Source organism: Euleptes europaea, chromosome 14 (genome assembly GCF_029931775.1).
Source record: "Euleptes europaea isolate rEulEur1 chromosome 14, rEulEur1.hap1, whole genome shotgun sequence".
NCBI classification, from domain to species: Eukaryota; Metazoa; Chordata; class Lepidosauria; order Squamata; family Sphaerodactylidae; genus Euleptes; species Euleptes europaea.
The window spans coordinates 39,698,291-39,725,090 of NC_079325.1; the positions used below are offsets into that span (position 1 = coordinate 39,698,291).

Here is a 26,800-nt window from a genome sequence, read left to right on the forward strand (position 1 = left end):
ACTTTGGTTTGTCTACTCATGTTGTGTACAGAGGGACTGTATTATGTAATGGCTTGTAGAAAGCTAATTTGTTGTGCAATACATTTTTGATTAAAACTAGAAGCTGCCTTGTTACTTTCTTTTACTTGCTACTGCTAAGTGGTGTGTTTTACCTAAACTAATTGCCTGTCTCACCAGCTGAGAACCAAGCTGGACTTACAAGTGTTACTCCACAAGGTATTGGAGTGATGCCATACCCTCCTGAAATGTAGGTGGGTTTTATATCTCGCCTGATAACGGATTATTTGGCCTTTAGTGTGATTAAGTGTCTTCTCTCCCTTTTGCTTACACATTCAGATGGGTATGACCCAGGACAAAAAACCATAAGCAATAAGTCTGGTATTTCACTGTCCCACCCAAAACTTGTGACAAGGTAAAAAATGGGGCTATTCGCATGTGAGAAGCTTCAAGGTAAGAGGAAGAACCATGGACTAGCCCCCAAGGACATTCAAAATCCATCATGGAATATTATTTATTCTAACCATCCAAGAACTTCTAGATAGAGCAGCAGGCACTTTACATGAAACAAACTCTGTATTTAGTCCAGCTATTCTTATCCATATATACAAATAGCCCTCTTGCATAAGAAAACCCTCCTCCAGCTCCCAAAACCAGCCTCTTGCTTCTCTTGACACCCCTGCCCCCACCACACACATTTGTTAAGTTTAAATTAAGTCTCACTTATTCACCCAAGCACGCACACACACACACTTGGCCAGAGCAGCCACCATATTGCAGACAGGCGCACATGTAAATACCACCCCCATTTCTGTTTGCAGCACAAATTGCAAGTAGTCCCCTCCCAGCTCCTGAATCTGATAATCAGAAAACATTAATACACTGGACTTCCCCCACCACTTCTACGGTTAAAAGTACTTGTTCCGAGAGAGGAAGGAGACTCCCAAAGTATTTCAGTAGATTGTGGATCCTAGAAGGATAGACCAAAGTATCAGCATAGGCAGTGCCGCCTCCTGGCTCCAAGAGTTCTCGGTATCTCGATTCAAGTGAGCAGAATTTGTTAAACAGTTTTTCGTGCAGTAAGAACTCTTACTATGGATCCTAGTCCACCTACTGCTAATGCCTGAAAGGTGAGAGAGAAAAACACAGATGTTAGTTTAGGGGCCAGTCCACAACAAAGCAAATCTCTCAGAATATGTGAAACCTCTCCAAATGTTCTAAAGAACTTTAAGGTCATTACTGCCTCAGGTTTCTCAGAGCAGTTTTTATATCTAAAATGGCACATCTTCCTGGTTTATTCTTTTGACTTTTAGTTTATTCTTTTGACTTTTTGACCCTGGGGCTGTATCAGGCCTCTGCTGTCTGAAGCCAAGTTTTCTATCCCTACTGCACTTAAGTTACAGAAGGATATGGGTGAAGAGGACCCATAGGAAAACAAATTACTTCCCCTCAGGGCACAGCAATTCAGAGCTTTCCAAATCAAAACATTCTAATAAACTTGCTATTTCTTCTCTTGGACATTACATACAGAACAACCAGCTGTGCTGACTATGCCTGGAGTCTGTGCTTTTCTCATGAAGTGAAGTAAATACAGAACATGAAAATTTCTTAAGAGAAAAAAATAGCATATCTGCTAGATTTTATGCTATTCTGGGAACTCAAAGTCAGTCACCATAACTTTCAGAATCTTCACATGAACAAGACAGGCAACTCTGTGCATAACTGAACTCAGCTCAAGACATAAGCAAGCCCACATATGCACCTAAAAGGACCGATTTCTTTAAATGTATAGCTATAATGCAGGCTCTGACCCCAAGACAAAAGGTTAGGGGACAGCTGAAGCAGAATCTGTGACTGGAGGAGAGAAAGGGAGTGCACATCTCATCTACCATCAGAGTTCAAAACACAATTTGTTCTGTAGCAGAGGGCTATGTAAGCCACCAGAAGCTCCCTTCCCTTATCATTTAAGGCATCTCCTTGGAGAAGACACTTTGTAAAGGTAAGGTAAAGGTCCCCTGTCCAAGCACCGGGTCATTCCTGGCCCATGGGGTGACGTCACATCCCGACGTTTCCAAGGCAGACTTTGTTTACGGGATGGTTGCCGTTGCCTTCCCCAGTCATCTTCCCTTTACCCCAGCAAGCTGGGTACTCATTTTACCGACCTTGGAAGGCTGGAAGGCTGAGTCAACCTTGAGCCGGCTACCTGAAACCGACTTCCGTCGAGATTGAACTCAGGTCGTGAGCAGAGCTTGGACTGCAGTACTGCAGCTTACCACTCAACACCTATTTTATCATGCAAGATTAGTTTTTGCAGCTCTGCTGGTGAAACTACTTTGAGCAGCTACAGCCTCCTCTCTTCAGACAACGGTATTTACTCATGGCAACTGCAAGAAAGCCACAGCACAAGGTAGACATTTTACCCTTGCAGAAGAACGCAAGTAAAGGTTTGCCTCAGATGCTGTTCCAGAACTTTTGGAAATGCTTGTAACCACACACGTGCAGACACTCAGCAGTCTTTCCTCCCACCAAATAGGCAGTTGTCTGGCTTCAGAAAACCACAAGTGCAAACCTACACAGGCCCCAAGCTACTGTTTCCAATGGAAACAGGAGAGCATGCAGAAACGCTCTCCATGTTGTCATGAGAACAGAGCCTACAACCGCCCACTGCTATGTCTGCAAGAAAAACTGCATCTGTGGACATCCAATATTGAGCATAATTTCGCCAGTAAGCCTTGGAAAGCTATTAATAGCAGAGGTCATACAGTCCTCATCATGCCAATACTATAGGGCTAAGACAACAGTTCTACAGCTTACACACAGAAGATGCTTTCCTTAAGAAACCAAATCACATGCACCAAGCATGGTAAATAACCCCCCTTCCCCCAATAATCAGCTGCTCAAACCGAACCAAGCTGCTGTTCCAAGGCCAAAGGAAGAATTAAGAACCAAGGTAGCGGTCCAATTTTCTCAGACTGCACCACTTCTGGATGAAAGTGGAAGTTTGCATCCCCTCTGGTGTTGAACAGGAGAAACGCACTACACTTGGATTCTACTGCAAGTTAAATCCATGCTGGAACTCCCAGGCCAGTGTAAAAAGCAGTAAAACCATTTCAATTAATTTTTAAGAGAGGCTGCTGTACTGCTCGGCTGTGATCAATCTCCCTTACTGCAACAGGCATTAACTTGTGATGGATGGACTGTGTGTTAGACCTCATTGGGCACTTTATAGTACCACAAAAGATTCCTTGGAGGTGACAAGAGCCTTCTTGCCCAGGATCCCCTGTGCTGAAGCTTCAAACTTGCCCCCATTCCTTCTTTGCCAGTCTTGCGCGTTGGAGGGACGAAGCTGTGGCCTAGGTGGATCTTACTGATCAGAGGTGCCGAAGCATTACTATGAAAAAAAACAGGGCCTTGGGCAATTCTAGAAATCTTCAGCTCCCTACTTAGAAGTGCCCTGAACTATTGTAGAAATTAACATGATATGACTTCTCATCCAGAATAATCTGCTCTACTACCTCATCCCGTTAGAGGATTTAGACTCTGTGTGGCTACATATGGAATATTAACAGAAAAGCAGACAATTATTCAAAAGCCATTGGCTAAATGGCCTGCTGAACTGTGCTTTCAGACTGAAGGGCAGAAGTCACCTACCTTTTCATGCCACTGGAGTAGTATTGCACTGCTATTTTCTGTTGGCTTTTCAAATCCTTTATAAATGTACTTCATTAACAAATCAATGCCATTTTTGTCTAAGGAGTTTACCGCCTGTTCTATCTCACTGCCTTTAAAAGAGGTGAGGACCTTCATCACCACTTCCTGGGCCCGCTCCTGGAGAGAGATGCAAGGAGAGTGAGATCACAAATACAACTCAAACCCATACCAGCTATTTCCTAGCAACTAATATAACAGGGAAGAGACCAGACCCAAAAGGGATCTTACAAGATTATGTCATTTCACTGTGAGCAGCTAAGCTGAAGTATATACTCTGACAAAAAAGGGCCCCCACAGCAAGGCATCAGTTACCCATTAAGAAAAATGCCATACTTTTGGCAAAGGATTTTAAGCACCAATTGTGGCATACCCATAAGATCTGATTTACTGATCTTTTATTACAGTGATGGCCAAATACCCCAAGACACCACTTACCTTCGCTGCTGGGTTCTTAGTGTTGACGGGCGAATTTCGTAAAGCCATGTGGAACGCTCGGAGCATGTCCCCTGTGCAGCAATGCAAGTTAAAGAGCCAGCCACTGAGCAGATATAACCATCAGACCAAGACCAGACCCTCAAACTGGGCTTTGAACTAACTGGCATTCAGGGCTCTTTCAGCATTTACAGGTATTGGCTAGCTAGACCCTAAGCAGGGAATCATGTAATCTTGCCCCCTTAAAGCCCTAGGAAATACTGAGGCTGTAACTCCTGAATTATAGAAACCCAACAAGACATCCATTTCCCCTTAGTTCCTTAGGTATGAGTTCTGCAATGTCTTAATAACTGTATTTATCAGACAAACAAGGGAAATACATTTACACTTGAACAAGACTTCTAAAAATAAAATTCCTTGCTTATTTCTAAATGATATTTTGTGCATTACATGTCTGATTATCTAAAAACTGCAAAGCGTCTGTTGGAATACGCCTTTGCAAAGCATCCCTGATTGCAAGCCAAGGCTGTTTTTGCTTCAAAGTTAATTTCCTCCACTCATTTTTAAAGCAGTTGTTCACATAAAATCAAAGGAAACCCTTTGTCACCCAAAACAAGTATGACAGAGCTCCAAAGGACTGGCAGTATTTCAGATCAAAAGAACTCTTCAACTGATTGGTTCTTGTAGGTTATCCGGGCTGTGTAACCGTGGTCTTGGAATTTTCTTTCCTGACGTTTCGCCAGCAACTGTGGCAGGCATCTTCAGAGTAGTAACACTGAAGGACAGTGTCTCTCAGTGTCAAGGGTGTAGGAAGAGTAATATATAGTCAGAAAGGGGTTGGGTTTGAGCTGAGTATTGTCCTGCAAAAGTATTGTCCTGTAAGTATCAAGATAATGTGCTAATGAGGGTATGGTATGTTAATATGGAACCATTGTATCCTGAAGTGATCTGTTAATGTGTGTAATCCAAAGCTAATCTGTATGGCTATTGTTGAATGTTGTCTTTGTCTGGAGGTTTTTCAGGGCAGGAAGCCTCCAGACAAAAACAACATTCAACAATAGCCATACAGATTAGCTTTGGATTACACACATTAACAGATCACTTCAGGATACAATGGTTCCATATTAACATACCATACCCTCATTAGCACATTATCTTGATACTTACAGGACAATACTTTTGCAGGACAATACTCAGCTCAAACCCAACCCCTTTCTGACTATATATTACTCTTCCTATACCCTTGACACTGAGAGACACTGTCCTTCAGTGTTACTACTCTGAAGATGCCTGCCACAGTTGCTGGCGAAACGTCAGGAAAGAAAATTCCAAGACCACGGTTACACAGCCCGGATAACCTACAAGAACCAATGAACTCTGACCGTGAAAGCCTTCGACAATATCTTCAACTGATATTATAACTTTCTCACCATTAAAACAAAATTTTCTTAATCTTTTCTTTAAAAACTTAATTTCCCCCCCTTGAGTAGTTGCCAGGAAGCCAAGCAATAAGGGAAAAGAACCAAGTACATTTAAAAAATCTAGTTACACTATGTTGGTAAAAACTAATAGCCCATATTTATTGTTAAATCTCTATGTATACTCTCAATTTTTTTTAGCTTTACTCAACTGAAATAGGTAAAAGCCTGAAAACATACAGTGCTCTGCTGCTACTCTTTGTAGCCACAAGTAGTTTAAATCCGTACTAAATTAACATACCTCATACTAAATGTGTTGAGAAACACTGATACAGATTTCAATACATAAATTTCCCCAACACACAGAAGGAAAAGTGTCATCTGCTTCAAGCCACCTGGCCAGCATGTGTACCCTCCCTCATATCTATAGATCCACAAACAAGTAGCAGCTGCACACCCACCAAGTCAAAGGTGTTGGTTTTGTCCATTAAAAGCCCTACGTGGCTAAGGACCAGGGTATCAGAAGGACTGTCTACTCCCAGATGTTCCTGCCCAGGAAGTGGCCCTCCTGACTGTCCCATCAACCAGAGAAGCTAATTTGGTGGGTACACTAGAGGGCCTTTTCAGTGGCAGCCCCATAATTATGGAATGACCTCTCCTGGGAAGTGCACCTGTCCCCCTCACTTTCAATCTTTGGGAGGCAGTGGGAAAAGGTTTTATTTAAGACTGAATCTGGTTAGCTTGGGGGCAGTCTTAATGTATGGTTTAAATACTGGTTTTTAATTATCATTTTATTTATTATGTAAACCACCTTGAGTTCCGTAAGGTGGAAAGGCAGCTAAAAATGTTTTAAATAAATAAGTAAATAAAAATATTGAGCAACGTATTTAAGCATAGAATTCTGATCCACAGCTGTGGCACATCAAAGTTTTAAACTGGCAAGTACATAACTCTCTGATACCACTATTGTGATTCACCACTTCATCCCACAGAGCCCAGCCCTGTGGAAAGACCACAAAACTTCTTTATCCTTTTTATTGATGGGACAACTAAGACAAACATTCTCACTACTAGCAGCATGAAAAGCCTGGCCTGATGCTACTGTCTTCCCACTGTAAAAAGCTGCAGAGTTCAAACAGAAAGACTATTATCCACAGACATTTTGTTCTTGGCTTTCGAGCAGTCTCTTAGGAAATGCAGCAATCGGGGTTACATCCCAAGGAGATTCAAGGCAGTTATTTTGAGCATCTTTATATTAGCTGGGTTCTAATATCTCACTTCAAGCCGTATCAGCCTGCCTAAGACATTCTTTCAGAAGCCATCTCTTAGCATTCACTCCCTATAGTACTAATACTTGATTCTTTACTTCAGTTCACCAACACTGGAGATTTTAGAATAATTATAATTCTGGAATAATTATAACTAGGTTGTCTTGTTTTGCTCCCTAAGGAATGGAGATCCTAAATCACACACACACCATCACTTCAGTGTTTTTCAGACTTCCTACCCCCAAAGAAACCCTTTCTGACAAAGTGGGGGCTCTAGTCCAACACAGTTTATGCTATAACAAACATCCTGGTTTTAAGGTGCCACAAGAATGATAGCTGTTTATTCTTACATTTATCTGCTGAGTAACAAAATCATTTGTTGCAGATTCTTTGTATGTTGCAGAAGGTTCCATAACTTGCTGTGTTCACAAAGGCACTGGCCAACTGCTGGGCCTCCCCATTGCCTTATGTGAACTGAATGTGCTTTGAATTTCAAGGAAACATAGGGAATGGTAGATAATTCCAGACTAACAATCTTTATTGCCAAGTAAAGGAAAAATGCCACCCTACTGGAGCCTTAAAGACACTGAAAAATGGGCCACAAATTGCTTAATGTTAACAACCGCAACCATTTACATTTCTGCTCTTCGTTCTGCTGTTTTGAGCAACATGCAGTTCTTCACAAAACTTATGTAAGTTGGGTATACGAGGCCCAAATTATTAGGAGCCAAGACCCCTCAAATAAACAACTAATACCATGCATAAAAATCATACTGCTTGCACCCCCAAATGTGCTGCCAATACCTCTGATTCTATAACATTCCAGTACTGCTACTCCTTCAGAACCTGTTAGCTGACATAGTCATCTTGGGGACATTAAGGAGGAAGTATAGTCACACTTCAAACATATTTTTCCAGGCTATCAGTAATCTCCAGCAAGACATCAATCCTGCACTGTGGTTACTCGTCAACACCCTTTTGCAGCCTCAACAGTCATTAATATTTTTAACAGAGGCTTTTTTGCCCCTGGAAATGAAATTGCAGCTTTCCACTTCCTGCTCCACATTCTAAAAAACACAGGCTCCTCTTTCAGCATTTCCTGACCCTAGCCAGCCAAGACAATCCCACCCGAGTCATGACACTTGTTGGAGCTAGCAAAACCAGTCCTGTCTTGCCAAACTCGATCCCATGCATGATGGATATATGCATCACAGCCTTACCCAGGTTCGTCATGGTGACACACCATGGGCAGCTACAGGGTGGGGCTCATCTCATACAACAGCACCCTGTCCTGCATCACCATTTTGTCTTTACACATTTATATCCCTGCCCTATAACTTATAGCCTACCAAATTAACACACCTGTTTCAAGTCATCCCTCTTGTTAAGACAGTCCCAAGTTGTATGGGAAGCAAGAACATGTCACACACACTGCTGCAAGCAGCAACCACAACACCCGGGGCAGCTTCCCAAAGGATGCAGTTATTAAGCACAGCTCAACTGTCTGAAGTGGCCTTAGCCTGCCTTTTATGGTCTTCAAACACCAGGTCCACCCCTTTCGGTGTCAATTTAATACTCCCAATCCCAAGGTTTAACTGTTGCAAAGGGATGAACAAGGACAGAAAAGATGGAGTCCTTGAGGACCAGTTAATCACTGTAGTAAAAATGACAAGAAAGGGTGGGGACAGCAAGACAGGTACTGCAGATGACCTAAACTTCCAAGACAACCTCTTAGATCACCACTCTTTGCAAACAGCCATTCAACTGGGGCAAGCCTTCTCCGCACAATCAGGCATGAAAACCTTTTAAAAGCCATTACTTTTCCACCAGGGTGTAAAGAATCTACACATAAAGAGGCACAGTAAATTTCTCTCAACTCACTTTCAAGGCCTATAACTTGAAATTATTGAGGGGGATGAGTGTAAATTTCCATTGAAGTTGTGACCACTCCCCTAAAACCCAAAATAATGGGGTATGCAGTACCGTAAGAAAGGGTGGGAGGGCGAAGAGAAAGACAGCAATTATCCCAAACGCACGCAGAAAATCAAAAAGGGCAAGAGTCCGGTAGCACCTTAAAAACTAACAAAATATTTTCTGGTAGGGTATGAGCTTTCGTGAGCCACAGCTCACTTCTTCAGATACAGCTAGAATGAGAAAAGCACGCAGAAAAGATTTCCAAATGTACCAAGAGGGAAGAAGAAACGCCCAAAGGTGTGGAAGAGAATGGCCCTATGCGAATGTAAAACGGAGAGAGGAAAAAGATAGAAGGGAGAAGAAAAGAGCATCCAGAACACAGAGGCAGAGGAGGAAAAAGGCAAAGGAAAAATATTTCCCACCTCCCGACAAGGTGTAATCGGAAGCGGAAGAAAGGAGAATGCCTCCTTATAAAAGAAAGGGATTTCCCGGGGGGGGATCGGCCACGAGCTGCGTGTGTGCGTGGGGGGGGGGGGTTTCTCTTCCCACCCGCCCCGAGAAAGGATATTGCCGCAGCGCCGCCTCCACCTCCGGGCCGGGCCCTCCGTCGGCCTCAGAGGCGCCAGCCCCAGTGCCGGTGTCGGCGCCGTCGGGCTCCTCCACGAAGCGGTTCTCGTCGAACTGGTCGATGTCCAGGCGGCGGAAGCGCGAGGAGAGCGAGTTCCGCGCCATGACAGGCCGGCGACGCGAGAAGGGGACGTGAGGCGACGACAGCCCCTCGGCCGCTGCTGCTTCCACGACCAGCGCCACCTCCAGCCCCACCCCCCGCACCCCACGCGCCGACCGGAAGCGGAAACCTCGCCAATAGGACGGCGAAGGGAAAACGTGACTGACGGCCACGCCAGCCAATCGCCACGCGCCTCTCAATAACGTGGGGGTGGAGAGTCTGACAAGGGGAGGAGCCTCGCCTCAGAAACTCTCGCTGAGGTCTGAGTGTGGCCGCTGGCCGCGTGACGTCGGAGTGCGCCGCCCAGCCGGCGGTTGCGTTTCGAATCGGGTTGAATAAAGACGGTTTATTCGTTCCGTTGGACGCTTCCGAATCCAGTTTGCCCCGGGCGACTTCCAGTCAAAGCCACAACATGTAATTCGAGAACAGGACACAATAAGAGTCGGCGTGGCACGAATTGTCGCCGGCGTCGCCCAGCCCCTCTCCCCCGCGCCCTCATGAAGACTTGTTCGCTCAATCTTGAGGCAGCAGACCTGTAAGAGTTAAAAATTGAAAATTATTATTAAAAAGCTCCAAAATCAGAGGGCCTCTGGAGAGAGAGATTTAGAAGTTACAGACAGACAGAAAAGAATTTAAGAAGAGATAGCTATGCAATACTGTTTGTTCATCTCGAGGCTGGCCAACAGACAAAGGCGCCTGGGTGACTGGGATGTTAAGGGAGGAAAAGATCGATTGTAACTAGATAGAAATATCAGGTGCACTAACAATAACTCTAAACGAGTATTATCAAGACCAATGAAAATATTGCTGTGTTTCTGTAAACCTATGATTTTTCCTTATGTTGTAACCCAATGAGATTATTCTGATTTGTATTATAAACCAATGAAATCATCCCCTAGAACTGAGCCAACAACAAGTTATTATGTAATATGCGTAGTTAAAATATTATAATGAGCTAATTAAAAGCTAATTAAAATCTAAACACACTTTTGTGCGGTGCTCCAAACTCCATTTTGAAAAGCCTCAAAGGGCAGAATTGGAGACTCATGTTTGGAATAAAAGAAATGTTCTTCCAGAAACTGGCTTTAAGTCTCTGTGTTTGAAATCCAACTCCTAAAATCTTGCTACATCAATCTTGTCATGGAAACGGATCCTCCGATGTCTCCGGCTATTCTCGTTGAAGCCGCCTTGCCCACGTCGCTGTTACCAACGTCACTTCAATTTACCTCAAATCCAATTCTCGGTTGGGTGCACGTTCATTCCTAAACAGTACCTCAGATTTACTTCAGTCCTGTCCAACGTTATAGCTTAAGTTTCCTACTTTTAGTTATAAATTTATCAAACAACAATGATCTACAAGCAGTATAAGAACAAACCTTACACGATGTGATACAAAAGTATATTTTCTGGGTGCTATAAGTGATAAGCAATTATGTACAACGAATAGAACTGCAAGTTCAGTGGCCTCTTCTGGTTTGGCTTTGTTGCAGTTATTTATAAATAAAGATCACCTTTGATTATAAAAAACAGCCACTCTTTTTGAACAATCTCAGTTCTTTACAAACTGTTATGTCCATAGCATGGTCGATCAACACCTACTAAGCCAGGCCTCAAAAGCCAAGTGAAAAAATAGTATTCAGCTCACACTGATGATGCAAAAGTGCGATGTTATTATTTACAAGTGCAAGAAGCCAACAATAATAGAGATACATGCAACAAAATGTATACAAAGATACAATGTAACTAAAGCTACCAATACAGATGGTCAGTTTCAACCTGAAAAGTCCTTTAAAGGTAAGTACAATGACTTTTTTTATTTATTTCTTCCAGAAAGATGATGAGACTGAAGCATAAGCGCAGCTGGACAACGTCAAAGCTGGGGAGCGCCTTCCGGATGAATTCAACGCTTTCGCTGTCTAAAAGACAGCTTCTTCAGCCAATAGCCTCAACAAAATAGTTTTTCGTGGGATTTACAATAAATACCATATTTAAAACTTTCTATCTCGCATGAATCCTTGTTATACAAAATTCAGCAAAAACTTATGAACATAGCAAGCTCAACAAACATGCAATAAACATACCTTCAATAAACAATGATTATTCATAGCTTGTATGTCTCTCTCTTCTCTGTGCCCAGTTGGCTGCTTGAATGATAGTGCTTGTGCTTTAAGGAAAAACTAAAGAAGAAATAAAAAAAGTCATTTAAAGGACTTTTCAGGTTGAAACTGATCATCTGTATTGGTAGCTTTTTTAGCTACATTGTATCTTTGTATACATTTTGTTTCATGTATCTCTATTATTGTTGGCTTCTTGCACTTGTAAATAATAACATCGCACTTTTGCATTATCAGTGTGAGCTGAATACTATTTTTTCACTTAGCTAGTCTATGTAGTATTTGGTGCTTATTTTTGCTAAGGCCTCAATAGCCAGCACATTGGTTTGTTTCCAATACTTTGCCACTGACATCGTTGCAGGTGGTACCATCAAATTTCTGGCAACCTAAGCTACTGATTAGCTGCCTCTGATCCCCACCCACCCTCCATGCTTGAAGCTGCTCATTCTGTTCAATTTCTCTGAAATTTTACTTCAGTGCATTTTACCCCAGAGATGCACTACTGCCCCACATCTTACCAAAGATGGTAAAGGTTCAGTTACCACTTTATTTAGGCTTCAAGCCCCTACATCTATTTAAGAGCCCAAGTCCCACCATGTAATGTAACCACTGGACATTATTTCCATATTGTCGACCATACTGTCACACCACAAGGAAAAACGGGGATGAGAAAAAGAAATAATCAGGACACAAGCAGTTGTCCATTAGTGGCTTGGGCGCACTGGTGTAGTTTAATAGTCACGTGTTCATTAAGTTACTTTTACCAAGACTGCCACCACGTTATAAAAAACCAACAACTCATGTTGCATGATTTACTCAATTAATGTTAATCACAAGGTTTACTCCTCAGAACATGCTCACAATAGAAAAGCATTACATTTCTCCAGAGTTTATCAGTCATGGTCTCTACACAATTCTTGCTATGGTATTAGCTTGACACAGAATCTTCCACTAAGTTGAGCCCACTGGGTCTTCGGTGGATTCTGACAGCAGATAATTTTCAAATAAACAAGAGAAATATATATGCAGGCCAGATTTAATGGAACAAAATATGTATATGTAGGTAAATAGTAAAAGATGCCTTACCAAGCAAATGCCCTTCCAGTTTCGAAATACTGCTGACAATGAGATTCACAGTACGATCCTAACACCACTTGCCCAGAAGTAAGCCCCATTGATTAGGCTCGAGTAGGATTCTCAGTAGACCTGCTCAGGAATGCTCTGTAAAGTACACAGCTGAATAGTGATTGTACACATCACCCAATAGTCACAATTCAACAAAAAAACAAACAAGACAGGAGCTCCTTTTGTGTGCTGCATCTTCACAGAGGATTAAACACAGACACCATAACATTTGCTTGGTTTTATTAAAACAACACAGGTAGAGATTGCACGTCCAGATTTCTTACAACATGGCTCTGGATTTTAATCAAGTTGTACCCTTTAATTCAAAGACAAAATTAATGCCAAAGAAAGAAGATGGCAAAAAATCGGTTTAAAACCAGGCATTAAGGTGTCAAAAGTATAAAGTATAAACTATTTCTATTCTATTGACATTTAAGAACATACGATGACCATATGAAGCTGCCCAAACCTATCAGCCCACTCAGCTCAACACTGCCTACTCTGACTGGCAGTAACTCTCCCAGAGCACTGAACAGAGAAAGATCTTTCTCATCACCTGCTAACTGCAAGCCTTTAGTTGGCACTGAACCTGGAACTCTCAACATTTATGGGCATCTGCTCTATTACTCAGGTACAGCCCTTCCCCAAGGCGTGTATAGATTTCTAAAACATGCTTTAGTATTCAGTATAGCTTTGTGTGTGTGTAAAGTGCAGACAAGTCGCAGCCGACTTATGGCAACCCCTTTTGGGGGTTTTTATGGCACGAGACTAACAGAGGTGGTTTGCCAGTGCCTTCCTCTGCACAGCAACCCTGGTCTCCCATCCAGCTTCTGAGATCTGACGAGATCAGGCTAGCCTGGGCCATCCAGGTCAGGGCTCAGTATAGCGTTAGTGTTTATTAAATAGCTACAATTTTTAAAAGTTACTATAAACCTTACCATAGATTAAAAAGTGAAAGCCCCGACCCCACTCTAGTGAGCTCCATCAAAGTAGTAACATACAACTCCTATACACCACACACACAAAGCTCCTCATACAATCAATCAATTCAATTTATTACGGTCATTGACTAGCAAAGTAGATATACAAAGAGAACTCCTCGTACTACTTTTAAGTGCAAAGTGGGGGGGATAAAGAGGATATTAAAATAGTTTGCATTGAGGGTTTAAGTTTTAAAAATAAATGCTATTGTGAATGCTCACATTTACTTGGCTCATGGGTCAGTAGCATAGCTGTTTTCCACACATTAACAATTTCTCAGAGATACTGGGCTCAGTGCTGTTCATAAAGTGCTGAAGAGCAGCGGAGAAAATCACAGATTGTCTACTGGACATTTCTATTCTATTATCAAGGCACACCTATCAAAAAAGGTTAAAAAGAAGAATCTAAACACTTACACTGCCACATTTCAGGCTAAATCACTGTATCCAAGCCCAGAAAAGACATCAATTTTAGTGCATTTAGAGTAGGTTAAGACAACTTTACTATATGCCCTGTATTTATTACACAAAACATTTTTAAATAAAGTGCCTTACTTTTCATACCATATATCTAAATATTTGTATCTTGGATTAATATGTGAAAAAATTACTAATTCTGTCCCGAGAAAAAGGGTTGCTAATAGTTAAAAGAAGTTACTTGGATATCTAAACAAATACTGAACTTCTTTCAACTAGAGCAAAAAAAAAAAAGGACAATTTAATTTAAAAATAGTACTATGGATATGCCTGTACCTGGCCTACATATTTTTCTGAACAAAGTCAGCACAGAGGTATCCTTGTACCCGATAATGAACCTTGTAGCATATTTAAAAAGTTGTTCAAGACATTTATATACTATGCTAGTCACACTCCAGCACTGGTACTTTTTATACACACACACACCAGGTGACAGGACAAGAGTGGGGTTTTTGTGAGATAAATGAGCAAGTACTGCTGCTTCTGCACACGGTAGAAACTTATCTTATGCCTATTTACATTGCCTTGACTTGTTCTTTCAAAAGGATTTAACACAAATGACAGAATTCAGTTTCATCATTCTGGCACTACACAGCAGAATGATATTGGTATGGAAAGTAACCTACCAAAAAAAGGGAAAATTCAATAATTTGATGTAACTTCTATTTAAAAGTTACTTGCTTCTTTGTTAATTATGGAATTGGAATTATGATACTAAGTAATTTAGGTCTTCTTTGCTGGAAATAAAAAATATATAGGGAGTTCAGAATCCAGCCCTTCCTTCTACTTTAGTCAAACTCATCTCTGATATTTCTACAGCTATATCACAATTGGAGAAAAACTGGGAAAATCCACCCAAAGCTGCCAGGATTCTTCAAGTTATAGCAGGAGTGTTGGTGGTATCAGTTTCCAGAAAACAATACTTAGAGACACAGCTGTATTTAACCCAAACCGAATCACATCTGCAATAGATATATGTGTACATTGGAAAGAGAAAGACAATATACATTCATATTAACAATGTAGGGTTTATTTCCAATGTTTAACCTAGAGGCAGAATTCAGAATAGGACTTTATTACAAATACAAGGTATCTGAAAAAAATCAGAACAATTATTGTACTATACAAATTCAAATACTTGTAGCCAGTTTTGTATTTTACTTTTGAATCCTAAAAAAACCCAAAGCAAAGCAAACAAAAATATAATCGGGGCAGCCTTTTTGACCATTTACTTGTACCCACTTTAAAACAAAATATAACTAGGACAATTCGCTTTTACATCTTGGAAATGTGTATGTTACACTCTGAATTGCAAGTCCCATTGTGTATGCTGAATATAACTTTGCTGCTGAAATTTCTTTAAAACTTACAAAAAAAGAAGAAAAACCTCCCCAAAGATAACCTCCTGAATGAAATGGAGATCAGACTAGTTCTGATGCCTTGCTCTATTTTTACTACTTTAAGGAAAAGTGCAGTTTTCCCTAAAAAAACACTCCCACAGATATGCAAGAACCACCGCCAGCAGGAGAAGTGCTAGAGTCATTTCACAAGCACTCGCAGACAAGTCTTGGGAAGGGAGGCGGGGTACAAAAGATGTGCAGAAAGGATCAAGAGACGCATCGCTACAGACACAATATACAACACACTTAGATAATTTAAAAATAAAAAAGGCAAGAGGCAACATTTCAGCAGCAAAGTGCTCGATAAAAAGTATGCCGCAGAGAAACAGTACAAGAAGCTGAGTGGTGTCTCAAAGGAAATACGGTGTGGTCGTTCTTGGCGGGATCACACGTTCAGAGTCTGGGACTGCCCGGAAGAGCTTTGGTTCCCTTGTATTTACATCTTTAAAGACCATGATTGAAGCAATATTTCCACAGCGATAGCAGTAGTTCGGAGCAGACCATACCGTTACCAGCTTCTCATCAAACATGAATTTATAGCCTTCGTGAACCAGCTGATGGGCTCTGCAGATGAGCTTTAAGTTGTTGATGTGGACAAACTGTAAAATTTAAAACAGGGGTCAAAACATTTACAACAGATACAACTCCGCAAAGCCTGTAAAATGGAGTTATCCCACCAGGCCTACAATTGAGGACAGCTGCAGGTGTCATCTGCTGGTCTCCCTACCCCCCACCCCTCTATTATTCTGTTCATTTTGTGAACTTGGGGGAATGTCTGATTAGAGAGCCTTTCAGTGGCCACTGTTTTAATCGAGTGCCATCTTTTGTTTTACTATGTTTATTGTAAGGTTCAATTTTTGGTTTTAATTTGTATGGTTTTATATTGTGCTTTTACTGTTGTTACCCACCCTGAGCTCGCTTTGCCTGGGGAGGGCGGGATAGAAATCTGAAGCATAAATAAATAATCTCCTTTCATTGACAGCAATCATGACAATCCTTCAGAAGAGCATAGTATTAAAAAAACTTTAATACTAAGATCTCCCATTTGAGGGGCTCCTTTGTTCTTCACCTTGAACTCTCAATCGGCCCCCTATGAGAGTCAATAGGCTGGATCCTAAACCTCCTTCTAGCAGTTGCAAAGAGGACTTTCACTCACATATGAGTCCTGTTGACTGCTCCCTCCCAGCGCACACCTCAACGCTGCACCCCAGGCTTTCCTGAGGGTCTATCAATCCCCAGGAGTTGAATTTTGGGAAGCACAGCAGGTTGCAGCATGGAAGGGGAAGCATGGAGGTTCTGTTCCGTAAGCACAGCTCTGCACCTTGCGATCCTGACAGCTAAATACCAGCTTGAGGAATATGTGGCAAAGCACATGAACACTGGACGCAATGACATCAAACACTGCTGTTTTTATTGCTGCATCCCAAGGCTTCAAATGACCTAACAGCAGTGTCATGGATATTAATAAATGTATCTCCAGACAGAGCTTTACACTGGCCCACAAAACAACTAGGACTTGTTAATTCAGCAGGATTGGGACCTCCCCATCTTCTCCCCTCCCCATCTTAACTGTTACATACAAGTCATAGAGCACCAAATGCGAAGTCTGCAAGAGAATCAGAAAGTGTATTTTTCTGTGCAATAAGAAGCTAGAAAAATAGATTTTAGCAGTTCTTTGAAGTGCATTGTTAAGTCGCAACCAGCTCATAGAGACTCCATGGAGTTCCACCTTGTGGAACTTTCAAGGCAAGAGATGAGCAGAGGTGGTTTGCCTTCCTTTGCGGTCTCCCATAAAGTACCAACCCTGTTTAGCTTCCAACTTCTGGTGCAACTGGGCTAGTCTGGTCTATTAGGGCTTCTACCAAGTTGATATGTTGTCTATGAAACTAAGTTAAGAATATTTGTCGTGGCTTTTTTTTATTGAGGGAGTTTCTCAACCTGGAAGCTGAGAAACTCACTCAATGACAAAAAATTATCAGCATTCTTACCATAGTTTCATAGACAACACACCAACTATACAGAAAAGACAGGCTTGTAATACTAGAATATTAAACACTAGAAACAGCTGCCAGACACATCAATTCGAACTGACCATTTTATAAGAAGGGTATGGGACATTTATTTTTTACCTCATTGGTAACTTTTGCTCCAAACAGCCAGCCAGCTCCTCGAGGACTAATAGCCCAGGTGTCGACGTCTTCTGGGTCAGACCAGACAAGGTCACAAAAAGCTCCTTTGTGTGGAATCTCTTGGTTGCGCTCAATAGTTCGGATCTGATCAAGTGTTTTGATGTCTGGAGACAGGCCCCCATGTACACAGAGTATCTGCTCGTCTATTAACTTAAAGGGGAAGAGAGGAGTAAAATTTTACTAGCGTCACAAGTTTGAAATTCAACAGACATTTAAGTAACGGGATTAGAGAGTCACTCATTTTCCCTGTTCAAAAGGTGCATTTAAAAAACCCTTACCGCTGCTACTGTAAGCATGTCAAAGACTTTGGTGCAATATCTCCAGGCATTAGCATTACCATATTTAGTTTGGCATTCATCTGTTAGAATGAGAGAAAGAAAGGAAGGAGGCATGGAAAACCATGTTGTGTGCATTACAATTTCACAGTCCAGCTGGACTAGTGGGATTGCAGGCTCAGTAGGTAACAAAACAGACGAACGAAGAGCTTCTAGAATGGGTGAAAGCCTGCCCACATATGTCCACCTAACTCAGTCTACAAATACCTCCACAAGTCACTTAATTTTGATAGTCCTTTTGCACTGCCATATTGTCAAAGCTGTATGTCTTAACTCATCAACATCTCTTGAATGACTGATCACCATTTTAATCTCTGTTGTCAAAAGAGAAGATGCGACAGGTTGTGGACAGTCTCTACCTACTCTTATTTACTGTTCACGACTGGGTAGCTTTTGACAAAGTGACAGAATGTGTGTTTAAAATTTCCAGTGCCCAGGCTCTTTCGGTAGAGTCATGAAAAACTAGGGCAGGAGTCCCCAATATGGAGCCCATGGGCACCATGGCACCCCAACACCTTTCCTGGTGCCCCTCAAGTGTTTTTAGAAAATGGGAGGGGCCAGGTGGGGCTTTTGTCCAGCAAGGCTTCTGATTGACCACTGGAGATGTGACTGCACACACATATTTTTAAAAGCATTGCATTGGCAGTAGCTGCCACCACAGCACAAGGACCTTCACTGAATGACTGAAGGTAAGCTGCAGCAACCGTTTTGTGGCTGGCTCAGCATCCTGTGGCAGCCATTTTGTAGCTGCACCCATCACAACTGCGTCAGAATTCTAAAGGTGCCTGCAGGCTCAAAAAGGTTGGGGACCCCTGAACTAGGGATCTGAACTCAGCATTTTGAAGTCCAATCCAGTTTACCGTCCATTAGCCAAAGCTCAGTTTCCTGCACCCTACACCTATGCAAATCACACCAAAAACAAGCGTAATACCACACTGCTAGAGTTTACAACCCACAGCATCTGCTCTCTATCCACAGCTTCCTAAGCTACAATTTCAACTTTGTTTACACTCATGATAAAATCATTTTCCTTAATCCATGTTCTCATCACTGCAACTTCCAGAGAAACAAGTTTATTCACTATGGTGTTATGCTGACTACAACTGAGAATTAAAAAAAGAAAAGAAAACCCCTTACCATAAAATCCGTACACTTGTGTTATCTGTCTGCTTTCATGATTTCCACGCAAGAGTGTGATACGATCAGGCCATTTTGCTTTTAGGGCAAGAAGATATGTGAATGTCTCAAGGCTGTAGTAACCTCTGTCTACAAAGTCACCCTGAAAGTTAAAACAATGTTTCACTTAGTGAAAGAGCATATATATTTGCATGCAAAAGGCCCCAGGTTCAATCCCTGGCATCTCCCCGTAATGGATCTCAGGTAAATTCTGGGAAGGACCTTACTCTGCCTGAGACCTTGGAGAGCTGCAGCCAGTCAGAGCAGACAATTCTGGGCTAAACTGAACAATGGCCTGATTCAATATAAGATACCTTTATGTACATGTATTACAGTGACTTGGGCAGCAATATTAGGCAAATTTACTTGAGAGTAGGTTTGACTGAGCTTTGTGGGACTTAATTGAGATGGCACATGCATAGGATTAGGCTGCTCGTCATACTTCCAGGGGCAATTTTCATGCCTCTCTCTTTCACAAAGCAAATCAGCAAAAAAGCTGGAGGACCATCAAAATAACTACTGAACTACTGAAAAATGGACTCTTAATAGATTGGTTAATTTTAGAATAATCTCCCTCTGCTCCTTTAACTGCATCTCATGCACAGTGAGAGCACATGTCAACTCTCTGCCCCTTTCTATGTTTGAACCGAGATCAATAGCAGAATTCCCATAATATGGAACAAGAGCTGCAGCAAAGATCTGTCAAGTCCTGCCAGTTCTGTGCAGGACCAATTTAACAGTTTCAAATTTCTAAGCACATGGATATTTTTCAAGCCCTGTTGACAGCACATAGCCTTTGATTCCTTTCCTACAACTCCCAATGGGCCAGATCACATTTTCTCAGACTATAAGGAAAGCAAAGAGGAAAGACATACGGAATACAATCCAAAAAAAGCCTGCTGGGTGTTCCAAATCCCAGATTGACATTATATTTCATTAACAGTTGCTGCATTTTTTTAGCATTCAGTTTGTACGTACCATAAATATATAGTTTGTGTCAGGAACCTGACCTCCAGTTCGAAACAATTCACATAAATCATAAAACTGAAAGAAAAAAAGAAAAAAGAGAACTTTAACAAGGGCAGGTTTACAGCATTTAGCATGACAGTCCAAATTACTCAGAACTCTCATTTGATAGCAAGAGGTGATCCTTGCTTTTGTTAATAAGTAGTGGCTCTGAAAGGCATTTGCTTCCTGCACAGGCTGAACAGAGGCATCCATAGCAATGCACCTGGTCAGAAGCCCACTTTTAAATCACAAAAGGCTCTGTCTGTGACGAGCTGATGCTACGTTTGTACAAAACAGGCGGCTAGGCAGGTCTGGGTCTGACCAGCAACCTGAATGGAAGACCCCCAGGGTGCTCTGGGTTCCACAAGGGAAAGAAAAGCAGGCAAGAATAAGAGTTGGGTTTTTTATAGCCCGCTTTTCTCTCTACTGTAAGGAGTCTCAAAACTGCTTACACTCACCTTCCCTTCCTCCCCACAACAGGTACCTAGTGAGGTAGGTGGGGCAGAGAGTTCTGAGAGGAATGTGACTGGCTCCAAGGTCACCCAGCAGGCTTCATGTGGAGGAGTGAGGAATTGAACCTGGCTCTCCAGATTAGAGTCCGCCACTCTCAACCACTAAACCATGCTGGCAAGCAAATAAATCTGTTCCTACTATAATTAGGTGGAAACATTTTAAGCCTGATTTAAGACACTTCATAGAGCTAAAAGAGGTGGGCTGTATAAGATATAATAATCTCTTCCACAACAGTGCACTGATTCCATATGATACTTTTTATTAACTATACAGGTAATGTTACAGTATGTCAATATTTGCAACTAAAAAAGTTTTAAATAGCTCAAATGAGAAAGGAAGGGAAATTAAGAAAATTGATAACATTTTGAGAATCTGTTAGCAGAGGAAGGGAAAAGGCAGCTATTATGTCTCCTAGATGATCTACATAGTAAACCAGCTAAAATAAATACATGAAGAAATGGTCCCACAACTTGCTACTGACATCTCAGTATAGACTTTCCTATATAAAAGAGACTCGACTTTCTCCCTGCCTAACAATGTTTGAAAATATGATAAAAATGACAAATCAGTGACATTCTGCCCCAAGTAAACTAGCAAAAACATATGGTTCAATGGATGGAAAGTGTTGGCACTGTGAAGCAGAAAATACTATATTTTTCCCATTTATAGTGGAAGTGCCAACGCACAGTAAAACTTTGGCAAAAGGTGATCGATATGATATCTATTGGAATAAGATAGAGACTTCCCCCTTATCCCAGAATCATGGGGAATTCCATGCAAATGTAAATACTTTGTATTAAATGCTATAACTTGCACGCTACTGGAAAAAATTAACAACCTAAAGTAAGAAAGAGCGAATGGAACATCTTAAAGATTTAGTTATTAACTTCCATGATTAGAAAAGAAAGTCTGAATAAACTATATTTGTGGAATCTAGCTGTACAATGCATGTAAAATGTGTAATAAAATTAATCTGAGTCAACAGTCTTTGCTCTTTCTAGACTTGATACACAAGAGTGGTGTAGTGGTTAAGAGCGAGGGTTTGGAATGGTGGACTCAGATCTGGAGAACCGGGTTTGATTCCCCTCTCCTCCACATGAGCGGCGGAGGCTAATCTGGTGAACCAGGTGGATTTCCCCACTCCTCCACATGAAGCCAGCTGGGTGACCCTGGGCTAGTCACAGCTCTCTTAGAGCTCTCTCAGCCCCGCCTACCTCACAGGGTGTCTGTTATGGGGAGGGAAGGTGATTGTAAGCCGGTTTGATTCTTCCTTAAGTGGTAGAGAAAGTTGGCATATAAAAACCAACTTTTCTTCTTAATTTCCCCTCCTTCTTTTAATGGTAAACTATGTTTTATGACTTCAGAGTAATATAATGGGTAAGGAAGGAGTATATGCACTGGTCATTGTGTGTTGCTCCAGGATGCCCCTGCCCCATACTGCTCCTATTGTGATTGCTTTCCACCCCAATCCAGCAAATACACAGGTTGCCTTTACCACTGTGGCTGTAGCCTAACAAATGCACTCTCCACCCTGGTGTATTACCTCAGCTTGTAAAATTATACCAGAAAAAAGGGAACTTGCTCCTGTTCTCATCCAGATAAGGGCCCATTAATCAGTGCTGTTACAGGTAAACTCTCCCACAGAAAACCCTGAAGGGAACTCAGAAAGTTCTCTGGTACAGTGCACATTTACTAGGAATGTAATTCCATCATCATCAGGGCCTTCAGGGACAAATCCACATAAGCATTAAGGAACTCAATTAACTGTAGTCTAAAAACTACCAGCTTCTGAATAAGGCTCAAAAGTAGGGCAAATCACATAACTGTATCCCTCACAAAATTATTCAACTACCCATCTTGGTCTGCCAAACACCCATGGTGGGCGACAGATGAAAGGACTGAAAGCTAATCTTGGAAAAGATAGAAAACACCAGCAAGATTATAAGCGCACTGCACATCAACTACCACTCCTGAATTACATGGATTGCCTAGCAGTCCCTTTCCCTCCATACCATCAAGAATACTGAAAAAATAAATCACAAGAGGTTTCAAATGCAGTAGCTGTTTGCCCATAAACACATATTTGCAAACTCTTCTATAACACTTGCAGGTGTCTGCCCTCGACAGTACAGTGACAAAAGAATAATCTGCATGAAATTCCACCTGTCCATGTATGTCTCCACAGACGGTAACTGGCGTAGAAACAGGCTGCACATTAGATTCTTCCAGGAGCAGGTCACACACATAGTCACACAAGCGCTACAGGGAGAAAAATTATTTGGGTCAGTATGAAATCCGTTTGAACTCTGAATAACTACCAGCTTGCTGCTTCCTTATGATAGAATATGTACATTTTGGATAAATAGCAGCTATACCAGAACAATCCAGAGCCATGCGATTTCCCCCACCCCCACCACTAACCACCCTGAATTATAACCCACCTTACTGGATCAGAAAAAAGGTATAATCTAGTATAATATCTTGAAATATATATTCAAGCACTTTGTGAAAGGTCTAGAATATATGGTAAGATGAACTGCACAGAAACTTGTCAAACTAGAACTAGTTTGGATAGCACAGTCGTTCTACATGCCATTGCTTTTGCTGGGTAAATTGCAGAGAACAGAGTTTAATTTGCAAAAGTTTTTATCTCTTGCTCACTAGAACAAAATTGTTACTTGCTATTAGCCTCACAATTATTTACACACCAGGAAGATATTCACATTTTATCAATGAAGCCAGCAGTGTTTTTATTTCCTGGTAACTTATTCAAGCCTCTTGTTCTGTGTGTGATCACATGAGTCATATTTGATAAGCTAATAGAGTTTGCATTTTTAATTGGATGGCTTCCTTTTCTTTGTTGCTTCTTCACAGATGGCAAAGGTTACAATCTGATACTAGCCCTATTCTGCATCCTTTGAAGTTGGCAGAACATCCTTACAAGAGACAAATAAGGAGGCTTTAACATCAGGGACTGAGAACTCTCACTCCTTAACTCCCTCTGTAAACACCAAGGAAGAATTCTATGAAACTATTTGTTACTTCGTTAGGCTCTTGCACACCCGTAACGTGTTATTTTGGTTGGTCTCATTACAAGGTATCAGTTGGCTTTTTCCTTCCCGGACGTTGCTATGAAACAACAAAGCTACCTATATCCATATTATTCCAAATGTCTGTTGAGGACATCCAAGAAACCATGAATTCTGATAACAGAAAAGATAACAGAATTGTTGGCACAAGGGCCTAACCAAGTACCAGATAGCATCATAGAAAAGGTACAATGTTGCCGTGCTGAACCACTTTTTTTTTAAGCACAATTAGGTTATTTTTTTACCATCACATACTCCAATATATGGTACATGGCACTGTAAATGGCAAAAAACATTATCAGGCTTAAGTACACTTTAAAGACAGAATTCTGTCTTAAAATAAACATTAGCAAACTCTTACTGCAAAAATAAAGTGGTTTAACATACAGTACTCCCTTACATGCTGCAGTGGTCTAAAAGAGAAAAATAGATTACAAACCACCCTAATGCAAACTTTTTTCAAGGACCATTCAAAGACAAAAGCCCTGGTAGCCAACAGTTTGAAGTGCAAACATACTGCAAAATATTAGCTGCAAACCATTTCCTGGAGACAGCTGCTACGCGGCCTGCTGAACAAAAACCCGCTGATAGAGAAAGAACCCACATATTCCCATCTGTCACTGGGTAAAAGATAGTTTGTGCATTTCAACTAACCCATTTGAGATGGGTACAGGACAGCAAGGCTTTAACAGATGTGTACAAAAGCATTGGGGTGACAGATACTAGGCTTGTCTCAGTAGCGTGTCATGCAGAAGTAATTAAATAATCTCTTCTGTGCACCTGCTTGAGAAAGAAAGCTCCACTGGTTCATCTTCCAAGAAAGAAGCCCCATTTCGGTTTTCTCTCCTAGTAAAAGGCTACATTGAATAGAACATCTACTCCTTTCTTCTCCCTGATTTCAGTATAAAATATTAGCTTATCTCTATGGGTTGGATCCAGACTAAAATAGCAGCTTCTACCGATTTGCCCCTTCCCTCTAAATACCCCCAAATTATCCTCAAGGTCTTCTACACCTCATTCTGTGGAAATGAGCAGGCTGTAGCAGGGAGGTAGAAAAATTATATTTGCTGAAGGAATATGTAATCAGGATCAAACCCTCTGTCAAATATGAGAACACAGTGTCCTACCCTGCCTTACTCTAAGCTCCTTCCAGTTCTAGCCACCAGACTACAAGATTTTAACCTATTTGTTGATAATATGCACAACCATCTGCCAGAAAGAATTTACAAACAATAATGCAATAACTAAAGTATATACCTGTAAGGAAAACTAAATCAATCTCCAGAAAATTCTACTATTAACCACCAGTGTCCAATACAGCTTACCTATTTAGAGCACTTCTGTGGCTCCCCAATCGCCAGGCGCTTGACAAGGCTTACAAATCTCCCCAAAACCCAGTAGCACACCAACTGAACCCTAGAGCAGAAAGGACTCCAAGTGACTCCCTACCCCCAGACTCTCCAATGGGTGACTATCAGACCTATCTATGACATAATTCACAGTGGGTAGCCGTGTTAGTCTGTCTGCAGTAGTAGAAAAGGGCAAGGGTCCAGTAGCATCTTAAAGACTAACAAAAATATTTTCTGGTAGGGTATGAGCTTTCGTGAACCACAGCTCACCTCTTCAGTATCTGGCAGGGTATGAGCTTTTGTGAGCCACAGCTCACTTCTTCAGATCTGAAGAATGAAGAATCATATCTGAAGAAGTGAGCTGTGGCTCACGAAAGCTCATACCCTACCAGAAAATATTTGTGTTAGTCTTTAAGGTGCTACTGGACTCTTGTCCTTTTCTACATTTAGATACATTCACATACCTGAAGAAGTGAGCTGTGGCTCACACCCTACCAGAAAATATTTTTGTTAGTCTTTAAGGTGCTACTGGACTCTTGCCCTTTTCTACTACTATCTATGACATTTCAATGCCACCTCCACTTGCTCACGAGCCAGCCTTCAAAACCACCTCCAAATCACCGAAGCTGGGAGCAGAAGCAAGACCCCAATCCCCAGGCGATGGGGGGGGGGGTGCCTGCTTTCCCAACTTGCCTCTTGAGCTCCACTAAAACTTTCGTGCGCCGCCTCTCTCCCCAGGCGGTTTACATAAAAGGAAACCACAAGTGTAACAAGAGGGGGACGCCCAGCTCGTCCAAACTCGCAGGGGCCCCAGGCCACCCACTTTACCTTGAGGTCGTTCTCAGGCAGGTACTTGCAGAGTCGCGCGATCTCCACGTATTTATCCAAGTCCAAGGGCGCCATTTTGGAAGAGCCGCTTTGAAGTAGGAGGAGAGGAGAGGGAGAAAGGAAGGGAGAAAACGAGAGGAAGGAGGAGAGACCAGAGCCCGGAAACGAAGATCAGCACTTCCGGGTTGCGCGCTGGTAAATCCGCTTCCGGGATAAACGCGCGCGGAAGGCGGCCAAGAAACACAACAAATTCTCTACCCCCCCCTTCTCTTTCTTTCTCGGCTCCCTCCCAGCGGGAAGGAATGCGGGTCTGGCCGGAAACGAGAGCGCCCACTTCCGGTTTACGTTTGAATTCTAAAGTAGAGCGCCTTTCGCTCCGCGCAAAGGCTACTTCCGGCTTCCCCGCGCCCAGGCTGCGCTTCCGCGTTTTGCGTAGAAAGGGCGCTGGAAGCCGTTTTGCTCCGTGGCATTCTGGGATTCGTAGTCTATTCCCTTCACCCTAGCCTGAGGATAACGGTGTTTCCTCAGAAAGTCGTCTTCGGGCTATTAAGTGTAATGGAATAAGTGTCAGAACAGAAGAGAATCCCGCTGGATGGGGGAAAAAATGCCCATGTAGTCCATCCTGATTTTCCCACAGGCTTAGCAATTGGGGAAAGAGGCCAAAACCTGTTTCTGTGGTTACCCGTCCATCGCCATGCAACAAGAATTCATCGGTATACTACTCCTGAACAAAGAGTTTTCACTTATCCA

General features: G+C 42.0%; 3 protein-coding genes across 3 annotated transcripts in view; all 3 read right to left on the minus strand.

Moving 5' to 3' along the window:
• The window catches only part of MAPKAP1 (MAPK associated protein 1), a 408,697-nt gene that overhangs the window by 48,544 nt on the left and 333,353 nt on the right, over positions 1 to 26,800 (minus strand). The gene's annotated exons all lie outside the window — the stretch shown is intronic.
• ARPC5L (actin related protein 2/3 complex subunit 5 like) lies at positions 675 to 9,475 on the minus strand. Its single transcript, XM_056860952.1, has 4 exons — positions 9,312 to 9,475; positions 4,144 to 4,228; positions 3,649 to 3,825; positions 675 to 1,120 (listed from the first exon to the last, which is right to left on the minus strand). The coding sequence occupies exons 1-4, from the start codon at positions 9,470 to 9,472 to the stop codon at positions 1,058 to 1,060; spliced, it is 486 nt and encodes a 161-aa protein (XP_056716930.1). The 5' UTR covers positions 9,473 to 9,475; the 3' UTR covers positions 675 to 1,057.
• Positions 15,657 to 26,154, minus strand: PPP6C (protein phosphatase 6 catalytic subunit). Its single transcript, XM_056860948.1, has 7 exons — positions 26,051 to 26,154; positions 22,948 to 23,043; positions 20,242 to 20,307; positions 19,225 to 19,366; positions 18,031 to 18,110; positions 17,693 to 17,902; positions 15,657 to 16,162 (listed from the first exon to the last, which is right to left on the minus strand). The coding sequence occupies exons 1-7, from the start codon at positions 26,123 to 26,125 to the stop codon at positions 15,914 to 15,916; spliced, it is 918 nt and encodes a 305-aa protein (XP_056716926.1). The 5' UTR covers positions 26,126 to 26,154; the 3' UTR covers positions 15,657 to 15,913.